General features: G+C 39.2%; 1 protein-coding gene across 1 annotated transcript; it reads left to right on the plus strand.

The window, feature by feature from the left end:
• Positions 1-80: 80 nt before the first annotated feature.
• On the plus strand, positions 81-17,896 carry LOC145457219 (uncharacterized). The gene is made up of 3 exons (XM_080335403.1): positions 81-872; positions 15,594-15,789; positions 17,432-17,896. Exons 1-3 carry the CDS (start codon positions 191-193, stop codon positions 17,745-17,747), a joined length of 1,194 nt encoding a protein of 397 aa, XP_080191529.1. The 5' UTR covers positions 81-190; the 3' UTR covers positions 17,748-17,896.
• The last annotated feature ends 954 nt before the right edge of the window (positions 17,897-18,850 follow it).

Genomic DNA, 18,850 nt, shown 5'->3' on the forward strand with positions numbered 1-18,850 from the left:
TAGTCGAAATAACTCTAGTTATAGCAATTATACTATTGTAGCTATCATATCCATGCTCCGTGGACGGTTCTTGACATTGTGTCCACAAACGCAGGATATACCGGTAGCAAAATTTAAGTCAATTCCGTTGCTAAAATTTACAATATTTCTTCTGTCAGTACTTCAACCAAGTGAAAAATACAGTAGAATAATGTGCGATCATGTATCCCTGAAATACTCTTCAATGCCAGCAATCGAGTCCCACCCCTATTATATGGGTCATGTCAAAAGTTGGCCTGCAGAGAAGCAACCAAACGATAGCGAATACGCCTCATTCCGACCGGACGCGGGAATTTGGAACAATCATCCGTACGCACAACATGATAAGACCCCCAACTTGGAATACACCACACGGGTCGTACCAGAACAGGAAGCTCCGTTTGACTTTTCGACACCATATCAAGAATTCCCGGGTGGCGTCGGTCGAGCTGTTACGGGGCAGCGCTTTTCGAAATTCCCGCAAAATGCGCATCACGTTCCGAAAGGGGAGCCTATCGCAGTCGACAGTTACAGTTTCGCCGATTCATTTTGGGACTCAAACAGAGAAAGATACATCTCACCGTCAGGTTACTCGAACGGGTACATTCCCACAAACTCTTACGGTTCAATTCCAGTTTACGGTCAAACACAACCGGCATTCAAATCCCAACACTCTCCGCCGTTCGAGTACACCACGGGACCTTTTCGCAACGATGCCAATCGAAACCGCAGTACAGAAACTGATGATACAGAATCTAGTTGTGACGCGGATGCGAAAAATAAAGCTCTCAAGTTCCCGTGGATGAAAACGACCAAGTCACACCACTACGAATGGAAAGCGCAATGGCAGCAAGGTAAAATTGAAAATTATTACTGTTCAGACGGTCCTATATCAACCAATACAGTAACATACGTACTAGGATTGATATGATGAACAGGAATTGAAAATTTAGGCCTCGCAATTGATTGATTAATTCTACCAAACATCACACTGGAAGCCTGCAATTTCAGAAATAAACCCGATGATATTTGTTATGATGAACAGGGTAGTGCTATTTGGCATAATTGGTGCAAAGTTGTTCCTTCCAAAGATTCGCGGTCGTTATGGGCCGAAAACGAACATTAGGTCTATTAGAAATTGACCTCCAAAATAAAACATTTCTATCTTGTAACATAGTCACAACTCACAAGTGGCATCTTTTGAATGACACTAAACGTGCTCTGATCAGTGACTACGATTCCTGCGATATCTATTGGCCATGCGATATCTTATAACAGTATATAGTTAAATGGCGACGTATAACAATAAAATAATAAGCTATTTGTGTTTCAGCATCGTGATGTCACTTACTGTAATATGTCCGTGTTGACACGAACCAGGACCTTTTTACCCCATCCCTTTTATGCCTATATATCGAATCAAAGTTTTGTAAGAAAAACGATGGCATTTATGTAAAAGTTTATAATAAATTACAATTTAAAATACATTATATATACTACATAGAGTCCAGTGATTCCCAGCCGGGCGAATCCCCCTTGGAAGGAATTTCGCCATTCACAGACGGGCAATGCGGCTGAGATGGATCAAAAGTATATTCAAAATCAGTGACTTCGTGCAATGCCTTGTGCCTAAATGATTTTTGAATGAGCGAGTTTTCAAGCTTACGTTACTTGATATCTCAAAATTCGAGATAATCCGTAGGTAATGAACGTATAAACAATGTGATACCGTATCACAATTTAGATAGTATAATCGGAAGAGTAATTACTGAAATCGAATATTCACTCGAAAGGAACTTCAGATAGGAAATTGATGCATTTGTACATTGGAAATGATGTGTTTTTCACTGTACAGTGTACAATTCAATTCTACCAGTTTGGAAGAAGCAATGAGAATGTGAATTAATTCGCTCGTTGAATTTACAAGCGCTCGCGTCTGGGGAGATAAAGGTTGGCATTCCAGATCGAAATTACGGGAGTGCATTCATCCCAAGATAGTGATTCTGCACTGGTGGTGACTAGGGCAAGTTTCTGTTGCTCTATAAATCGTGAAAAAGTTCCACAGAATTTTAACAAAGTTGCAGTGAAAAGTTGCATTTATAATGATTCTGAACTATTAGGTATGAGATACTCGAAACGTTCCATTGTTGTACAATCCAATAGTCTGAGAGATGCGGGGTGCATGGCTGTTTCATTTCTTTCTTCGCTATTAATTGGATCATTCATACACTTTATTGTTCTTAGGATTTGGAACCTACATGAGAGCATTGATAAAAGTTGCAGTAAAAATCTGCACGAAAAAATATAAAAAGTTGCAAAAAGTTGCAATACAAAATTCTTACGGACGTTTTAAAGAATTATACTAAATTAATTCTGAGAATTTAGGAAGCTCCCGGAAGCTGTAAAATAAGTTGCAAAAGTTATGACAAATTGATATGATCCATATCGAATTAAATATATATGCTGACTTGGCCAGTAGTGAAATACTGAATATTTAATACGAATTTCGGCACATCTTTGACAGAAAAAGCTCTCTATCATTTCCAAAATAGTTTTTTAAAACTCGAAATTACCGTTGCGACTGTATTGATACTTCTATTATGTTTCTCAATGACTACATTTTATTAGTATTGTAATAATTTATTTTATTCTTGGACGAAAACACGAGAGTTAACGAGATTTTACAATAATGAATTTATAGGGGGGATTCAGCCTTAAAAAAATTTACCGATGGAGTCTGCAAGACGACTAAGGTTGGGAACCACTGATATAGCCAATAATATTGCCGATCAGCATTAATGCTCGGTGGATACGCGGCAGATTTTCGCTGCGGAAGCGATTTTCCGGCCTTGCCGTAGCGGCGTAAAAGACAGCAGTAAATGTATCTAAAGATTTTGTAACATAGATTGATGATGTGTAACTGCGACTTATATGGGTAATTACTGGAAAGGTTTTCGTGTTGATCTCGTAATGACAAGCCACTAAAACACACAGGTTTAACATTATATATGAGAATACAAGCTCTTCCTCACATTCTGTTTCAAAAATTATATTTCCTGTTCATGCGGTCCTTTTGCAATATCAGCGACACTTTGTTGGTTCTGCAGTTATTGATGGCTAGTATAGCTCGCCTACAATACTCATGTAAGCGTCGTATACGCACCGTCGTCCGCCCGGAGTTGAACGTGACCTGCGCTACCGCGGTTTATCAAGTTTATTGTTGATCACTATGCATATTGTCGCACATGAAACGTTCGTGTGAATCGAGAGTTGAGTTCCTTAAATCTCACAGTGTATAGCCGCAATCGCGTAAGGCAAGAAATAATGCGAACAGAATAAACCAGCATATTGTTAATACTTGATAGAATGCATTGCACTACGTTCTTTCCTTCTTAAAGTAGGGTTAAACCTCTCGACAAGAAGGGGAAGTGCGCGTAAAATAGTGCAATCATTAAAGAGCCGCAGTTAGGCCATCGCTGGTGTATTATATCACGAATGGACAAGGTCAAATTATATATATTGTTATATTTGCCATGTAAAAGTAATCATCGTACCTCATAAATTAAGATGGTAAAGTCTGATGACTCATATTTGGATTTTCAATGAGCGATGACCTTAAATGGAAAATTCCCACGTATATTCCCAATCTATAGGTGGTCTCCTAATTCGAAAACTCCTAAAACGCCTGTACTGAAAATTCCATAAATTATAGTGATTTTGCTGTATTGCGATTGGATACCGCCTTATAACCACCTACACAGAACTGTTCCTAATTTAACCGCCACCTGATGGTCATGTTGGTAGTAATTTGATCACAATATCTTGTGTTATAAGATCATACATTGAATAAAGAACATGTGACTTCACCCAAGATGTAGCCTACAACTAGAATTTCTCAATAGAAGCAAAAAGGTATAAGGCTCCGGACTTTTTAAATCTTGAACGATTTGAATATTGCGTGTTTGAGCTACTCCTATAATAAAGTAGAATGTAACTTTCAGCTTGTTACTGCTTCCCTAAAAGACATTCGACATATGATGCATATGCAGTATGCAGTTTGTACAACACGGAAAATATAAAATGGCGCCAATGCATTGTCATTCCGCGTATGTGGTTGTAGTATATATCGCGTTGACTTAAATTCTGTACTATGCGTATTGTGTATTACTCGAAATTGGCGTTTTAGGTCCATATGCGTCATGCTATAATGCCATGCAACAACGTGATGACATGATATTATTGATAGCCGATCGGGATGAACTTGTCGGAACGGAATTGAGATTAAGTACCTCGATGATCTGTCACTCAGCACGGGCCTCCATGTGCCAGACAGCACCCTTATCAAACGTGATTATTTGTCGACGTATAACTACCACGAGCGCAGACTGTCTCCATTAGTGTACTTCAATCACAGGGCGGGTGTGCTGATGACGTAGCCGTTTCGATCTGCAGGCAGCAGTTCTGACATGCAAGTGGTCTCCCTGCCAATTCAGTTATAAGAAAAGATCAAAACTGGTCCTGTATATGAATTCCAATGATGATCCGCATCCGCATATAAAATATGACCCATACACTGACCATTATTATGGTTTTCATGAGGACCATGGAGGCTTTGTTGTGCGGGGAGGATTCCGGACGAGACCTTATCCTTGTTTGCAATATCTTCGTAAAGCTGCAACAAAACAGAATATTTTATCAATGGTTTCGGACAAATGAAGCCCGAGCAAACTCCCAACTAAATTAATTTTACCTTTGGGTGTGCAATGTGCACGTTTCCTTTTTCACATCGCCTAGGCCCTAGGCCATAGGTGGGTGTATGATTTCGAAGACTACTCCAAGTCGTTGCGACATGCTCCTATCGTTCATTATATCGTAGTCTTGTGGTGTATTGAAATCATAGAAATTTTAGAAATAAATTGAATTGAATTGAATTGGGTATAATTCAACGTATTCTGACTGTATGATATAGAATTTATGTATTTCCACATAGGAACCGCCATGCAGTCATGACAACTTCGCTGGGAATTGTTGCGTTACGCTGGGTATTGACTTCAAACGAAATAACAAGGCTGAATTGTCAACAAGAGATAGCGTTGTTCACCCGGTCTTGAAAGTCGCATGACGGAGGTGGATACATTTGAGTTAAACATGAGTGATTTTAGCAAATCATAAGAAACACAACCTATAGCTGTGAAATTGGGGGGCTAACCAAGGAGATACTGTTCTCCCATCATTCATCGGATTTTTAAAGTCGTGGCGCTGTCGAGATTGTACAAAATCGCAAGTCTTGTAATTAGTAATAGGTCTCACCATTATATTTTCCGTTGCCATTGCGCGCAAACATCTTCCTGTGATGGAGCTGGGTAAAAAATGTTGACTATCCAACACAGGGCAGATTTGAAATTATCATCTTTAAGTTTAATCTACAATGTGCTTCTATAAATGTTTTATCCTCATCGAAATGTAATTTAACTCTTAACCACAAGCGAAACAACGATGCAAGCACGAAGCAACGCAACATCAAACGACTTTATTGTTTAGTCGAGGTCAGATTTTACAATTTGGAATGCACCGAAAGATACCTGATAAGGTCCCAATGTTTGTGTAGTACTCGACGACACTCGAAGTCTTCAAAAAGTAATTTAATTGTTACTCTTTTGGCTACTGTGTGGCCTGCCTCTGATTCAGTAACATATTACGTGATTACCTTTCACGATAAGAGAAGTAGATATTTGATTCACAGACGTCGTCGCTTATGTACACATCATATTGAATGTTTACTGGGTTATATGGTTACATTATACTATGCAAGCCTGTATTCAGTCTGAACAGTCTGAACGCAATTCTGTAGGGTAAATTAATCAACACTAAATATTTCATACTCCATTGCCCTTAATATGCGTTTCATCGTAATGTCCTCGCTGTGAAATGCGCCGATTTGATCGTCAATTTCTGTGTTACGATCCTTTTTAAAGACCAAAATATTACCCCCAAGCACCACTGAATTCGTCTTATCCTGTAATCGCCAATTATGATTTTTGAGTCTTCATTGCATTTTCTTATAGTGAAGAAATCTTATTTCCTGCAGGGATGGTGTGAACGTGAGCTCGCGTTCTGTGTGTGAACCTCAGAAATTTAGAGGTTCACAAACGAACCTTGGTAGGTTCTGCACTGTGAACCTTTTTCATATATTACAATTTTCACTTCATTATAACATCTTTGGTTGACATTTATTGCATTTCAATTGCTGGCCACTATATATGCATTGCGCTGGCAGCGTATAAAAATCAACGATACGAGAATGCCCCTTGACACTCTCAAAAATTTCACTTGCTTTGTTACATAAGTTTGCTCGAAGATTTAGTGACTCTCCACTGTGAGCTTGAACCGCAATCACACAACATCAAAAGCGAAATACACTACATGTAGGTAGTCCGCGAATGATTCTTATTCAACCAATAAATGAAGTTGATATCGTTGCCTGATGTAGAGAATCTAGCAAGCGTATACGTGGTCCATCTTGATTTCTTATATTTTATGTGTCATAAAACCAAATCCGTGCGATTGGAGTGTTAGCTATACTGCTGTAAACTTGTTGATGGGGAAACATCGGTAGCAAGTATAGAAACCCGTTTTACACTCAACTCAATATTAACGTAGCAATACTGAGACGCCGAATGCATTTTCCAGTCTGGCCCAGACCGTTAAGGCGTAAGCTTATATTCCCTTGCACGTCCTCGTCGAAATTGTTGGCAAAGCAACGGAAGATATTGATTTCATGGGATTAATATATCATTTGAGTGCCCCAGTTGATGCGTTTGGCGACGTTTGAAACGTCAATATGTACTTCAGCATTGTGGCATTATGTGGCCCGAGTCGTCGCTATCGTGTACAACTGTAAATGTACATTAATATAGGCAATCACTACACTGAAATGTAGGGTCGGAATTAGCAATATGTCACGTGACGTCACGAGGTTCGCGTTCGAGCTCGCACACAACCTTTCAAAAAGGTTCGCGTTCACACGAACCTGAACTTTGCAGAGGTTCACACCATCCCTAAACTTTCCTGCATCTCATTTTGGTATTCCATTATTGACCGTTGTCCACTTCTTTTTATAGATCTTATACGGTGGTTCAAAAGACCATCAGGTCAACAATTCCGCACTAGCATTCTATATCATCATAGTCTTCAATACTTATAAATCTCCTTGTATCACTGGATTACCACCCAAGACCACGATACAAGTGGATACTCTACCCAGTACATATTCTTATCAGCGCATCATAAAAGTATGGTTTCTCTGTATAAGAGTAACGTGACCAGATAAATTGATCAGACGAACGATGACCTACTTTCCCAAAGTTACAAAAATGAATTATTCTGATCTTAACTAGCTTTGGATGTAAAACCCAACCCATTATTATTGCTCTGTTTACGCGCTTTTTTTATTGGATAACGAACTTGAACATGCGCAATCTGCGATACATTTTTTTTCATTTCAACTGATGCCAATACATAATAAATAAGTCAATATTGACCAAAAGAGGTATAAAAGTAATCGACATATATATATATATGAGTAATATAACCATAATACTACATATTAAGCATAAAATATACGATGAAACGTGAATTCATAGTTGAATATTGTTTCCACCGGCGCGGTTATATCTTTCCCACGGATTTCCCGAGAGACAAAGCGATGCAACTTTTCCTAAAGTTTGATTAAAACTGATGAATGGAGAGTTACGTTTATAGCGCAAGCTATTATTCACACATCGCACGATCAAGAAAGGAGATCGTAATATTTATGTTAGGCGTTAAGTCTAATATACTGAAACCGAGCACACACGACAATGTGAATTATGAGCGCATCGCGAAAATAAATGAGTGTGCAGTCGAAATTATTCTCACGCACCCGACACATTACAACTTTCATTACAGTTGTCTCCAAACATGAATTATTTGCTGTAAATTGTAATGCGCTGGCTGTATTAAATCGCGTGTCATTTATAAGGGTAAATAGCCGCGAAAAGTATAGGAGCATATCTATGCACGTCAGACCGCTTGATTTATGTAGTGCGCGTTATTTAGCATTTTACACTGATAGATTTTTCCTGAAGTATGAGATTCACACGTATAAGCAATGTTAAATTACTTGCTATAGTAGTGCGCAATTCTTATTGAAGTTAAAGTATGTTAAGTATATTTTCTCGCCACACTCAAGTGGTCTTGGTATTGGATTATTCATCTTCTGCCTCAACAATTTTGGAATTAAATATATATGTTTACCAAAACAAAATAGAATGTTGAGATACATTACTGACGACTTTGCGACTGAGATTAAAATAGCAACTTAGCAATATAACATTTACATCGATGAATAGTTGTCAAAAGTAACTTCCTTGTAAGCCTATCATATCTTCAGCATGCAGGGGAGTCTTTTGCCTGCAAGTAACACTAAAGTAAAATTGTTACGCTCGAACATGTTTTAGATTTCATTGGTAGTTGCGGAAAAGTTACAAAAACAGATGCAAAAACAACAGATCATATTTATTGTCCAGATTCAGTCCATGAACACTATGCGGCTCCCTTAACTTTTGCAAATAAACAATGATCACTTTTAGCGAGATCTTGAAATATTATTGAAATTATATGCAAAGGTTAAGATGCTTGACACTGATCCGACTAATCGGCCCTAGGGATGATGTGAACGTGAGGTTCACGTTTGCGTTCTGTGTGTGGATCTCAGGAATTTAGACGTTCACGTTCGCAAACGAACCTTGGTAGGTTCTGCACTGTGAACCATTTTCATATATTACAATTTTCACTTTATTATAACATCGTTCGTTGAAATTTATTGCATTTCAACTGCGGACCATCTTATGCATAGCGCTTGCAGCATAAAAAAGTCAACACTAAACGAGCATAATATGCACCTTCGCAATTTCAAAAATTTTACTTGCTTAACATAACATAACATGGTTGAGTTATATTTTTGATCTGAACAAGTCACACACAATGTACAATGCGATAAGACACAATGCGATGTCATGAACAGATAGGAGGATGCTGAACGACACGCATCAGTAGCGATCATTTACTCTGACATCCACCTCGACCTAGAGTGCCCGATGTCACAGTGCTTTTTCGATGTTGATCTCCTTGAAGTCGCGGCCCTTTCTACTAGTTCTTTTTCATTCATTGTGAGTGCTTTCTTTCGTCGGGCCTTTTTCTAGGCTTTTTTGTCTTTTGCTTTGTTGCAAAAATTTGCTCGGAATATCCAGCTTTCCATTTGTAGATATTTGTGACTCTCTGCTTTGAGCTTGACCCGTAATGACACAGCATCAAAAACGAAATCCACTACATGTAGTCAGCGAACGACACTTATTCAACCAATCAATGGAATTGGTATCGTTGTCATGATGTAAAAAATCTAGCAGGTGTACGGGGTCATTCTTTAGTTTATATGTTTATTGTAACATAGAAACAAAATCCATGCGATTTGGGTTTGGCTACTGATGCTGTATAACTTTTGTTAATAGGGTAATATCGGTAGCAAGTATAGAAACCCGTTTGACACTCTGCTCAATATCAATATCTGGCCTAGGCAGTTAAGGCGTAAGCTTGTATTCCCTTGTAAGTCCTCGTCGAAATCGTTGGCAAAGAGACGGAAGATATCGATTTTATGGGATTTTTATGTCATTTGATTGCCTCAGCTGATACATTTCGTGATGTTTAGAACGTCAATATCTAATTCAGCATTGTGGCATTATGTGACCCGAGTCGTCGCTAGGTATCGTGCACATTGATATAAATATAGGCTATCACTGTATTGAAATATAGGGTTGGAATTGGCAATATGACGTCACGTGACGTCATGAGGTTCACGTTCGCGTTCACACAGAACCTTTCAAAAAGGTTCGCGTTCACACAAACCTGAACCTTTCGGAGGTTCACACCATCCCTAACGGCCCTATCTTTCTTTGCACCATTCTGGTTGCATCAAAGAAAAAATGCGGTCAACATTCGCATTATGAGCCTTAATGCTAAAATAAAATTTCGTGATTTTTAACAGTTTACTAAACATTTCTTCGGTTCTATAATTCTGGAAATATTCTGTCCATTTTTCATGCACCATATGACACAGACCTCAAGTTCGAGGTTAACTCAGCATGTGCGCATGTAAAATCACGAACTATTGTCGACATGACTAGCGGTACTTTCGTTACGATGTGTTTCAACTTGCGCCAGATCTTCGCTTGCAAAAAAGCCTAGATGTTACTGTGAACGTCGAAAAATGTTCGCAATAACGATCAAGAAGAGAGGGCTGGTAGGGAAATTTGTTGAAAACCTTTTTTAAAAAACAAGCAATTCGGTAGGTTTCATGGCTACAGTATTTTTGGAAATAAATGCAACGTCTCGCTTGAATTATTTGTTGAAAAGTATAAGCGGAACTAATTCGAAATGAGAAAAAAGAGGACATTTGGGCATTTTTAGCGTACTCCTAATACCATTTCTTGAGTAAAGAGGACATGCGGTAAGCCTACCTCATTGTAGCACCATTACCGTTACGTCTAATACATAATATTTTTCGATACGTTAACAGCATAGCGGGCGATATTTACGATACGAGCAACGCAGTTTCATCAAGATAGTTACTTGACTAACTAACGCTATTTGTATTTGAATACCATCATTGACAACTGATTTTACCTCGCAGAATTTTCGCTGATTCAGCATTGACATGACTTTGATCTTTTGTTTATATACATCTATGAATTTATAGGCTAAGCCAGTGGTTCTCAACCTTTTTCACCCCGCGGACCGGTAAAATTTCAAAAAATATTTGGCTGACCGGTGGACTTTCAAAAATTGAAATCAACCCAAAATGCCAAGTATGCAACCGTTTTTTCGGCAAGTATATGGTGCTAAAGAGTGACATTTTGAGGGTTTTGATCGTAATTAATTATGTTCATGATGGTATACATGTTATTTTACGGTAGTGAATCTGATGAGTCTGGGTAAAATTGCCTTTCCCAGATAAACGTGCTACCGCCAAGAGTCGTTTACAATCTTTCGAGCCGAAGCCCGTGGACTTGACCGACCACGCAAACTCGAATAATATTCGTCACTTCGACAATATCGTTAGGAGAAGCGGTTCGTAGCCGAGCCGAGCACTTGTAATGCTAACTTGCTCATTGCACACTACATCCAGACGTGAGGTACTATGGGTACTTCGAGTGCAAAGCGCTACACAAAAACACCTCACAACAGCTTACAGCTGTTCGTCGGCCCACCCTGCAAAAAAAACGTTGGCTTTGGTCCCTCCACGGTTGGATGGATGTTTTCACCAGTACTTGTGAGCACATTCGTTTTATTCGGTGAAGGTAGAGAGTATACGTAGCCTAATTTTCTAAAATCCATGACCGCATCGGTCAATAAAATTGATAATAACGCATATATTGTCATAAGTTTTTAATCCTCTCAGAATCATCAGATTTTTCGGTAGATCTGAGTGAGGTGTCATCTTAGAAAATTTATGGCACTTAATCAAAAATAAACTAAACATATTCGGACGGGCCTGTTTTTGAATAATTACTTCGTTGCATGTCATTAATTTGTGACCTACTATGTCTGTTGTATGTTGAATAGATATTGAAATCGCCCAAGCGTACTAAATAAAAACTCACACACGATACCAAATTGGTATTTCTTCAATGGCAAATTACTTCTTATCTAGGATGGCATTTGTTCTGTGAGGTACAGATTGTTCGGATAGAGAAATTCATTACCAGACAGTTAGGCACCTACGGACATTTGACGTATATATATCGAAATTTTTGGTCAACAAAACGCAATACTTCCCGACCAAGATTTACTCGCTGCAGAATTTGGGCACACTTTTCGGAGTCCCATGTTAGCCTAAACTTCATCATGTATTGGTGCGACGTGGCGCGGAACTAGCTGACGCCGCAATGCCTATTCCTATAAATCCTGCGTATTTCTTGGGGGAAGGGCACCCATTTACTGACAGCAAATCTGACAAAACACGAATTTTTTTAAAGGTGGATGAAGTTTGAAGATATACCCAATAATTTATCTTTATTCACGAAAAAAATGGGCCCCTGGAAGCTTGGCACCCTTAAATTGGGGCGCTTGGGGTGTGGCAGTTCCGGCCCTGCTTAAAATGAGTGAATCGAAAACAAATGATCGTGCAAACAGCGCGGTTTTGCGAGTCAGCTCGAACTAGTCGATCGCATGTCGTAAGATGACAAGGCTTGAACCTCAAGTCAAATCGAATTTGTTTACAGCAGGCCTATAATGTTACCTTACGAAGTTTAAAATGTGATGTTTTATTTATTTTATCGATAGACAAGCCTTCGGAATATTGCATCTTGAAAATAAGGTATAAAATTGTGATATACCTGACGGACCGGCAGGAAAGCCGTCGCGGACCGGCGGCTGAGAACCCCTGGGCTAAACCACATATACATGATAGGATAACCATTTCCAGATATATATCATCATGTTCAATAGAAAATTCATGTACAAATATCTATATGCCAACCTGCGTAAACAAAAGCTTCTGTGTATTATCAAATCTACCTCAAAATTCCAATAATCAGGGATGTGCCCCATACCAGTGGTTCTCAACCGAAGGTCCGTGACAAGTTTCCTGCCGGTCCGCCAGATATATTAGAAGTTTATATATCATTTCCAAAACGCAAGACGTTGGGTGCTTTTTCATTGATTAAAGAAATAAAAATCACATTGTGAACTTATTTAGAAGTGTGGGTCAGTTTTTTGCATGGCGTCGCAATAGAGAGGTCATAGGCGTTCGTCACAATGGTACATGTGGTATAAAAACTGTCAAAGGGTATAGCCTACAACTCGTTTAGGACACTGTATGTGTAAAAGCTAGGATTCTTTTAAACAAATTTCAATTAAATACGTCTTGGCAGTAAAATAGAGTCTACAGCAAATAGCAAAGTCGCATTTCTTTCAAAGGAAATCGAACAATCACATTCAAGTTAGTGGTATTTAACAGGACTTTTCGAACTTCGCCTTGTAGAAACTTCAATAGAACCACGTATAAATATCAAGTATCAAAAAGTCATCATTAAATGAAGTTTCCGACATTACGTTCAAGTTGTCGTAATTAAATCTAGGGAGAATTTCAGTTTTTGAAGGTTCAAAGGTCCGCCAGATTGGTTTTGAAGTTTCACTGGTTCGCGAGGTTAAAAAAAGGTTGAGAACCACTGCTCTATACCAAGTTACTTAAATCTATATTATAATGTATAGTAGGCCCATTCAAGTACATTTACAAATAGGATACAGGCAAATGTGTATTTTACAGTTCCATGGAAAGATATCAACTTACAGCAATAAATACAGACGGCGGGAGATGTAATTTATGGCTGGATATACGATTACCCACTTAGAAAATATAACTCAGTTGTTACATCGTGATAGACGTATTGAATCTTCCGCGATTACGATACACGCGCTATGAAATTAGACCGATAAGATTTGGGCAAATATTAGCATGTCCAACTGAATTATGAGCCACCCAGCAACCATGTATCACTCTGAAACAATGATGTGAAACCGTTCGTGTTGATTTTACTGAGGAATCTTGCCTATATACTGTTTACTCCTGCTACTATGGAGGTCACGAGGCGGTTACTCTTACATTGCTACAGCTAAAGAATATGCCTAGTTTTCCGCGGCTCTATTGAATGGTAAGAATTGGGGTTTTGGCCCAGCGACATAGTCTGTGGTGACCTATTTCTAATTGCTCGAATAATATAAGAAACTTCGGGATCAAAGCGATCAAATTACGGAACTACAGCACGTCATCAGTGCGTCTTTATCAGAGATAAGCAAGAAAATGATTTTGCCAGTTGGATTTATGATTTTTCTGAATTTGATGTCGGATTTGGGCATGTAATTTGGGCATGAAATTTGTAATAATTCTCAGTTATCGCGTGACTGTTGAATACATATCAGTCATCACCGGACTTGGAATTGAATTTGGAGATGATACGAAATAAATTCTGGCTTCGGATTTAAAGGTCAAATTCGCAACACAGTTGACCTTGAAACTCGAAATTCGTTCAACTCTTCGTCTCCATATCGTGTGTGTGCAACAGCGTCATGTCATAGTGCTTCAATTGCACTGTTTTGCGATATTAGATTCATCAAACGGTGCGGTCGTTCATTAGCTGCGAAAGTGTCAGAATTTGTTAAATGCGACGCGAACGCTCATTCGTAATTAAATCAGTCCCGCTCTAGTGCGAGGCTTTTCCGAAGGTGCTGTTGATTGATTTACAACCCTTTGTTTCCCCGCCATGTATGCCATTTAACCGGCGCGAGCATGAGAACGACATCACTAAACTGTCATATTTCGATTGGGCACACGCAGAATATTGCTGCGATGGATTACAAACTCATTTCTACTTACGACAGAGTTTTTAAAGATTTTGTTTACCTGGCTGTCAACGGGGACTTCCCTGTATTAATAGTTTGACTAGATAGCGCACAAAGGAAAGCTTACGATAAGGTTCTTACTTGTACCATGTCGCAGCGGTCGCTGAGTTTGACTTGAGAAGGCAATAAAAGTCGAACATATGACAGCCAATAAGACTTCGGTAAACGATTCGTATTTGCTAACAAAGATATGCCGTCGGTCATAAATCGGTCTTCGTTATTCTGGCCGAGTTGAAATCTGATGATAAGGCGAAAGTTTTCGATCTACAAGCCGGCCGATTCGAAATCAAATCAAAGAATTATTTCGATGATTACATTGTTATCAACCCAACGTCCATGAAGGCTTTACATTCAACAACAGTTATCACTGCAGTCTTCAAATAATTCGTGCATATCAACTATCCACACTTGTCGATACGACAGTGGATGACGTCCACGAGCCTGTCCCTGGATGTCCATTGTCCAATTGTCCATTGTCCGTAGAGTCGTAGACCGCAAGCGGATCTGACAGGCTCTAGCATGCGAGGCTCTAGAACAGGTATGGCTTCCAAACTTATCTAAAAATCTGGTCCGGTAGACCAGTTGGAAGTACTTCGATATTTTTGTAGGCCCTATAAAAATTAAAGGATGTTATAGATTACGAAAAATCCATAAGCAACACCGATGAAGGAAAAGGCTATCAAATGACATACATTGAGTACTGGGATGGGTGCACTGCACTTGTTTTCTGCAATTAAGTTATAGGTGTTGTATTTGGTTTTGTATATCGCAACTATCGTGTCGCGTACTGCTGGCGTACTACTATGTGGCTGGTGTACTATGACGTGAACTATTACAACTTCTCAACTAATGTGCTGCTCATGCTCACCTCGGGAACACTTACGCTAATCTGGAAGCCTTCGCGGAACACCAAATTTTCTCTGTGTTACAAAAATCTACGAAAATACACAATAAGACATTTATAGTTACACATCTAATACATTGCTATAGTATAGAAGTACAGAATACCGGTGCGCAAAATGAACTGTGAGATCATATTCATACCTCGTTTGGACTAATATTGTGTCCGTCGCATGTAGCCATGGGAATGACGTCACCATTCTACCCCGAAGTCGAAGAAAACAAACGTACCAGAACGGCCTACGCAAGATGGCAACTTCTCGAACTCGAAAAGGAGTTTCATTTCAGCAGATACATATCCAGACCCAGAAGAATTGAGCTCGCTGCAATGCTGAGTTTGACAGAGAGGCATATAAAGATCTGGTTCCAAAATAGGTAATGTTTCATTCAACTGCTGATTACGGCGGGTTATGTGAAATGTGACGTATACAGGCGTATAGTAATCAATCGTTGCATGTAAAGCGAACAGCCGAACTTGCTTGGCTATATGAAGGAGACGACAGACCTTTCCTGTTGTAGGGTTACTTGTAGCGATCGAACTACAAGGGGATTCGAATCATTCAAGCATGCTCGCTCGGGATAAACGAAATTTCGTTCCAATTCGTTTCTTGACCGCGCAATATTTTAGTGCGGGCCGCAGTTTTCACATGTAGGCTAGGGCTGTTCAAAAATAACTTTTTTTCCCGGATTCCAGCTCTTCACTGATTAAATTGTCAGGTTTCCCTAAAAAACGCTGCACATCAAATTTGGTTCAATTCTAACAAGTATAGGACTCCGCAGATCAAATGAAAATTTTTAATTTATTGTGGAAAATTGAAAAAAAAAATTTCAAATTTTTGTGCCAACCCCATGAAATTGTTGAGCTGTCTTCAAAGACGTTGCAAAACAAATTTGAGTCAATTCCGACCAGTAGAAGCGGAGTTATGTGAGATTTTCGATGATAATCCTCGGATTATCCTTGATCGCTACTGTACAGTAGGGTTACCAAATACCTACCATACGTCCTCTTTTAAGAGGATTTGTCCTCGTTTTTGACTTATTTGAAAGTGTCCTCGGAGGACGCCCTTTTGTCCTCTTTTTTGAGATTTTGTCCTCTTTTTTGAAAATTGAGGTCAGATTTAGAGCAAATTGCGAGTGATATGCCGTAAATTAGCGCAGAAGTGACGCTATGGCGGGTATTTCGGAGTGAAAAACGGTGATTTTAGCTCTGGGCGGAAAGATGACCTTTTTTTTTTTTAGTCAACCGATCACAAAGTGGGAAAAATTCACCGGTTTTTGAGAATTCTTCTCCGTTTTTGCAAGTCTCAAATTTCTGAAAAAGTGTCCTCTTTTTAGATTTCAAAATATGGTAAGCCTACTGTACACTGTACAGCCCCTGACTTCCTTCCGACTCGATGTTGAATACCAAAAACATCTAGTGACAAACATGTGAAAGAATCATTAGCCCAGTGTTTTAGGCTATTACCTTTGTAGCGCTCGTACCCCTTGAGCTTTCAATAACACTACTCGTACGAGTCGTACCCCCTGTCCATTTTCAACACAACTTCTGGTGGTAAAATCAAAAGGTCCATTGACACGAAATCTTGCCTAGCGCGAAGAAAATGTTTGAGTTGAATAAATATTCCAATAAAATGTTCCACTTTTTGTTGGTTTGCAAAATAATTTTTGGCTTCAGATAGTGTAGGACTACAGGCCTATAATTCCATAATGCATTTCGTACCCACTGATTTGATGCCTCGTAGGCCTACCCCCAAGGGGTCCACGCAACCCCATGTGCTCAGTGTATATAGTGGGTAGCCGTGAATACCTATTTTTACAAATAACTATTTGATGTAACCTGGTCGCTGCTGTTGAAAAAATGACTCGAGTAAAGTCGAGTCACCAAAAAATCGTGACTCGAGTCATTACAACCCTGTCACCGCACCTACCGATTTGAATGCTGAACGCACTACCATCTTGTCGCGCGAGTCGTGTGGTAGCATACTCTACGAATAAACATACAATTATTTTAATACAGACGAATGAAATGGAAAAAAGACAACTCAACCAGTCACAAGAATACTCCGTCTGCTGGCGATGACGACGACGCTGTTAATTCTGACAACAACAGGTGTGGGACGCCCTCTGGCGACGTCTCTGATTTCACTGGACAGACATCCACTGACGAAGTCAGTGATGATAAGCCGGATGATGGGGGAGATTACAATCCCTTGAAATTGTCACTGCGGGTTTCAGAGCCTCTCGACAAACTAGCAAGTCTTTCCAAATCAGTATCGTCGATTGCCAATATTATCGACACGAGACTGCAGCCGGTACCCACGCCGACATATTAATGTATTTATGAATTATAGTCATGTCTTTATATGCATCCAAGGAGCACTCAGCCATCATCAAATTAATTCTAATGAAATTGACGAATAATTTTGATGGATCTCGGTAAAATATTTTTTGAGCAATAAAGTAGTACCTATTTTACCAAAAATGTGATACCATTATTGTTACTGTGCAGAGGGAAGAGTTGGTATTTCAATATGAAGAGCTAGCTAACTAAGCTAGGGTTGCCAATTACGCCTACCACGCGTCCTAATTTAGGATGATTTGTCCTCCTTTTCCAGGAGATTGAAAATGTCACCCGAGGACGCCAAAATGTCCTCTTTTTGGCAATTCGTCAGCATTTACGGCTAGGCTAATGACGCGATTCTCGGATTATCCTTCATTGGTTGATAATCCGAGAATTATCAATGAAAAACTCAAATAACTTCGCTTCTGCTAGTTGGAATTCAGTCAAATTTGTTTTGCATCGTCTTTGAAGACAGCTCAACAATTTCATGGGGTTGACAAAAAAATTTGAATTTTTTCCCTAATAAATTAAAAATTTTAATTGGATCTGTAGAGTCTTATACTCGCTAGAATTGAACCAAATTTGGTGTGCAGCGTTTTTTAGGGTAACATGACAATTTAATCAGTGAATGACGGAAATCCAGAAAAAAATGCCCTACTGTACATTAGCATGTGAATATCATACACTATCCATGTCAACGAATAGCTACAGAATTGCATTGCAGCGGTTATACTAATCCGGTTACCATACTTTGAAATCCGGAAAAAATTCTACAGTTCACAAGATTTATAATATCGGACGAGAAAACGGATAATTTTAACATCTTTACATGAAATACTGTTTTGTTGACTAAATGTAAAGGTCAATTTTGCAACTCGACTCTCGAACGTCCAGATTTCGCTTTATTTATGGCGTTTTTAGATGTGCCTCAACAATCGATTGGCTGTCAAAGCTATAAACGAGGACAAATCCTCCAAAAGGAGGACGTATGGTAGCCACCGACGTATAAGAGATGAGAGTATTATAAAGCTTCCGTATAGGCTATTCTTCAGGGTTGTAATGACTCGAGTCATGACTCGACTCGAGTCAGACTCG

The sequence above is a fragment of the Botryllus schlosseri genome, chromosome 15 (assembly GCF_051294905.1).
Source record: "Botryllus schlosseri isolate E-star chromosome 15, Bs_hap1, whole genome shotgun sequence".
Lineage (NCBI taxonomy): Eukaryota > Metazoa > Chordata > Ascidiacea > Stolidobranchia > Styelidae > Botryllus > Botryllus schlosseri.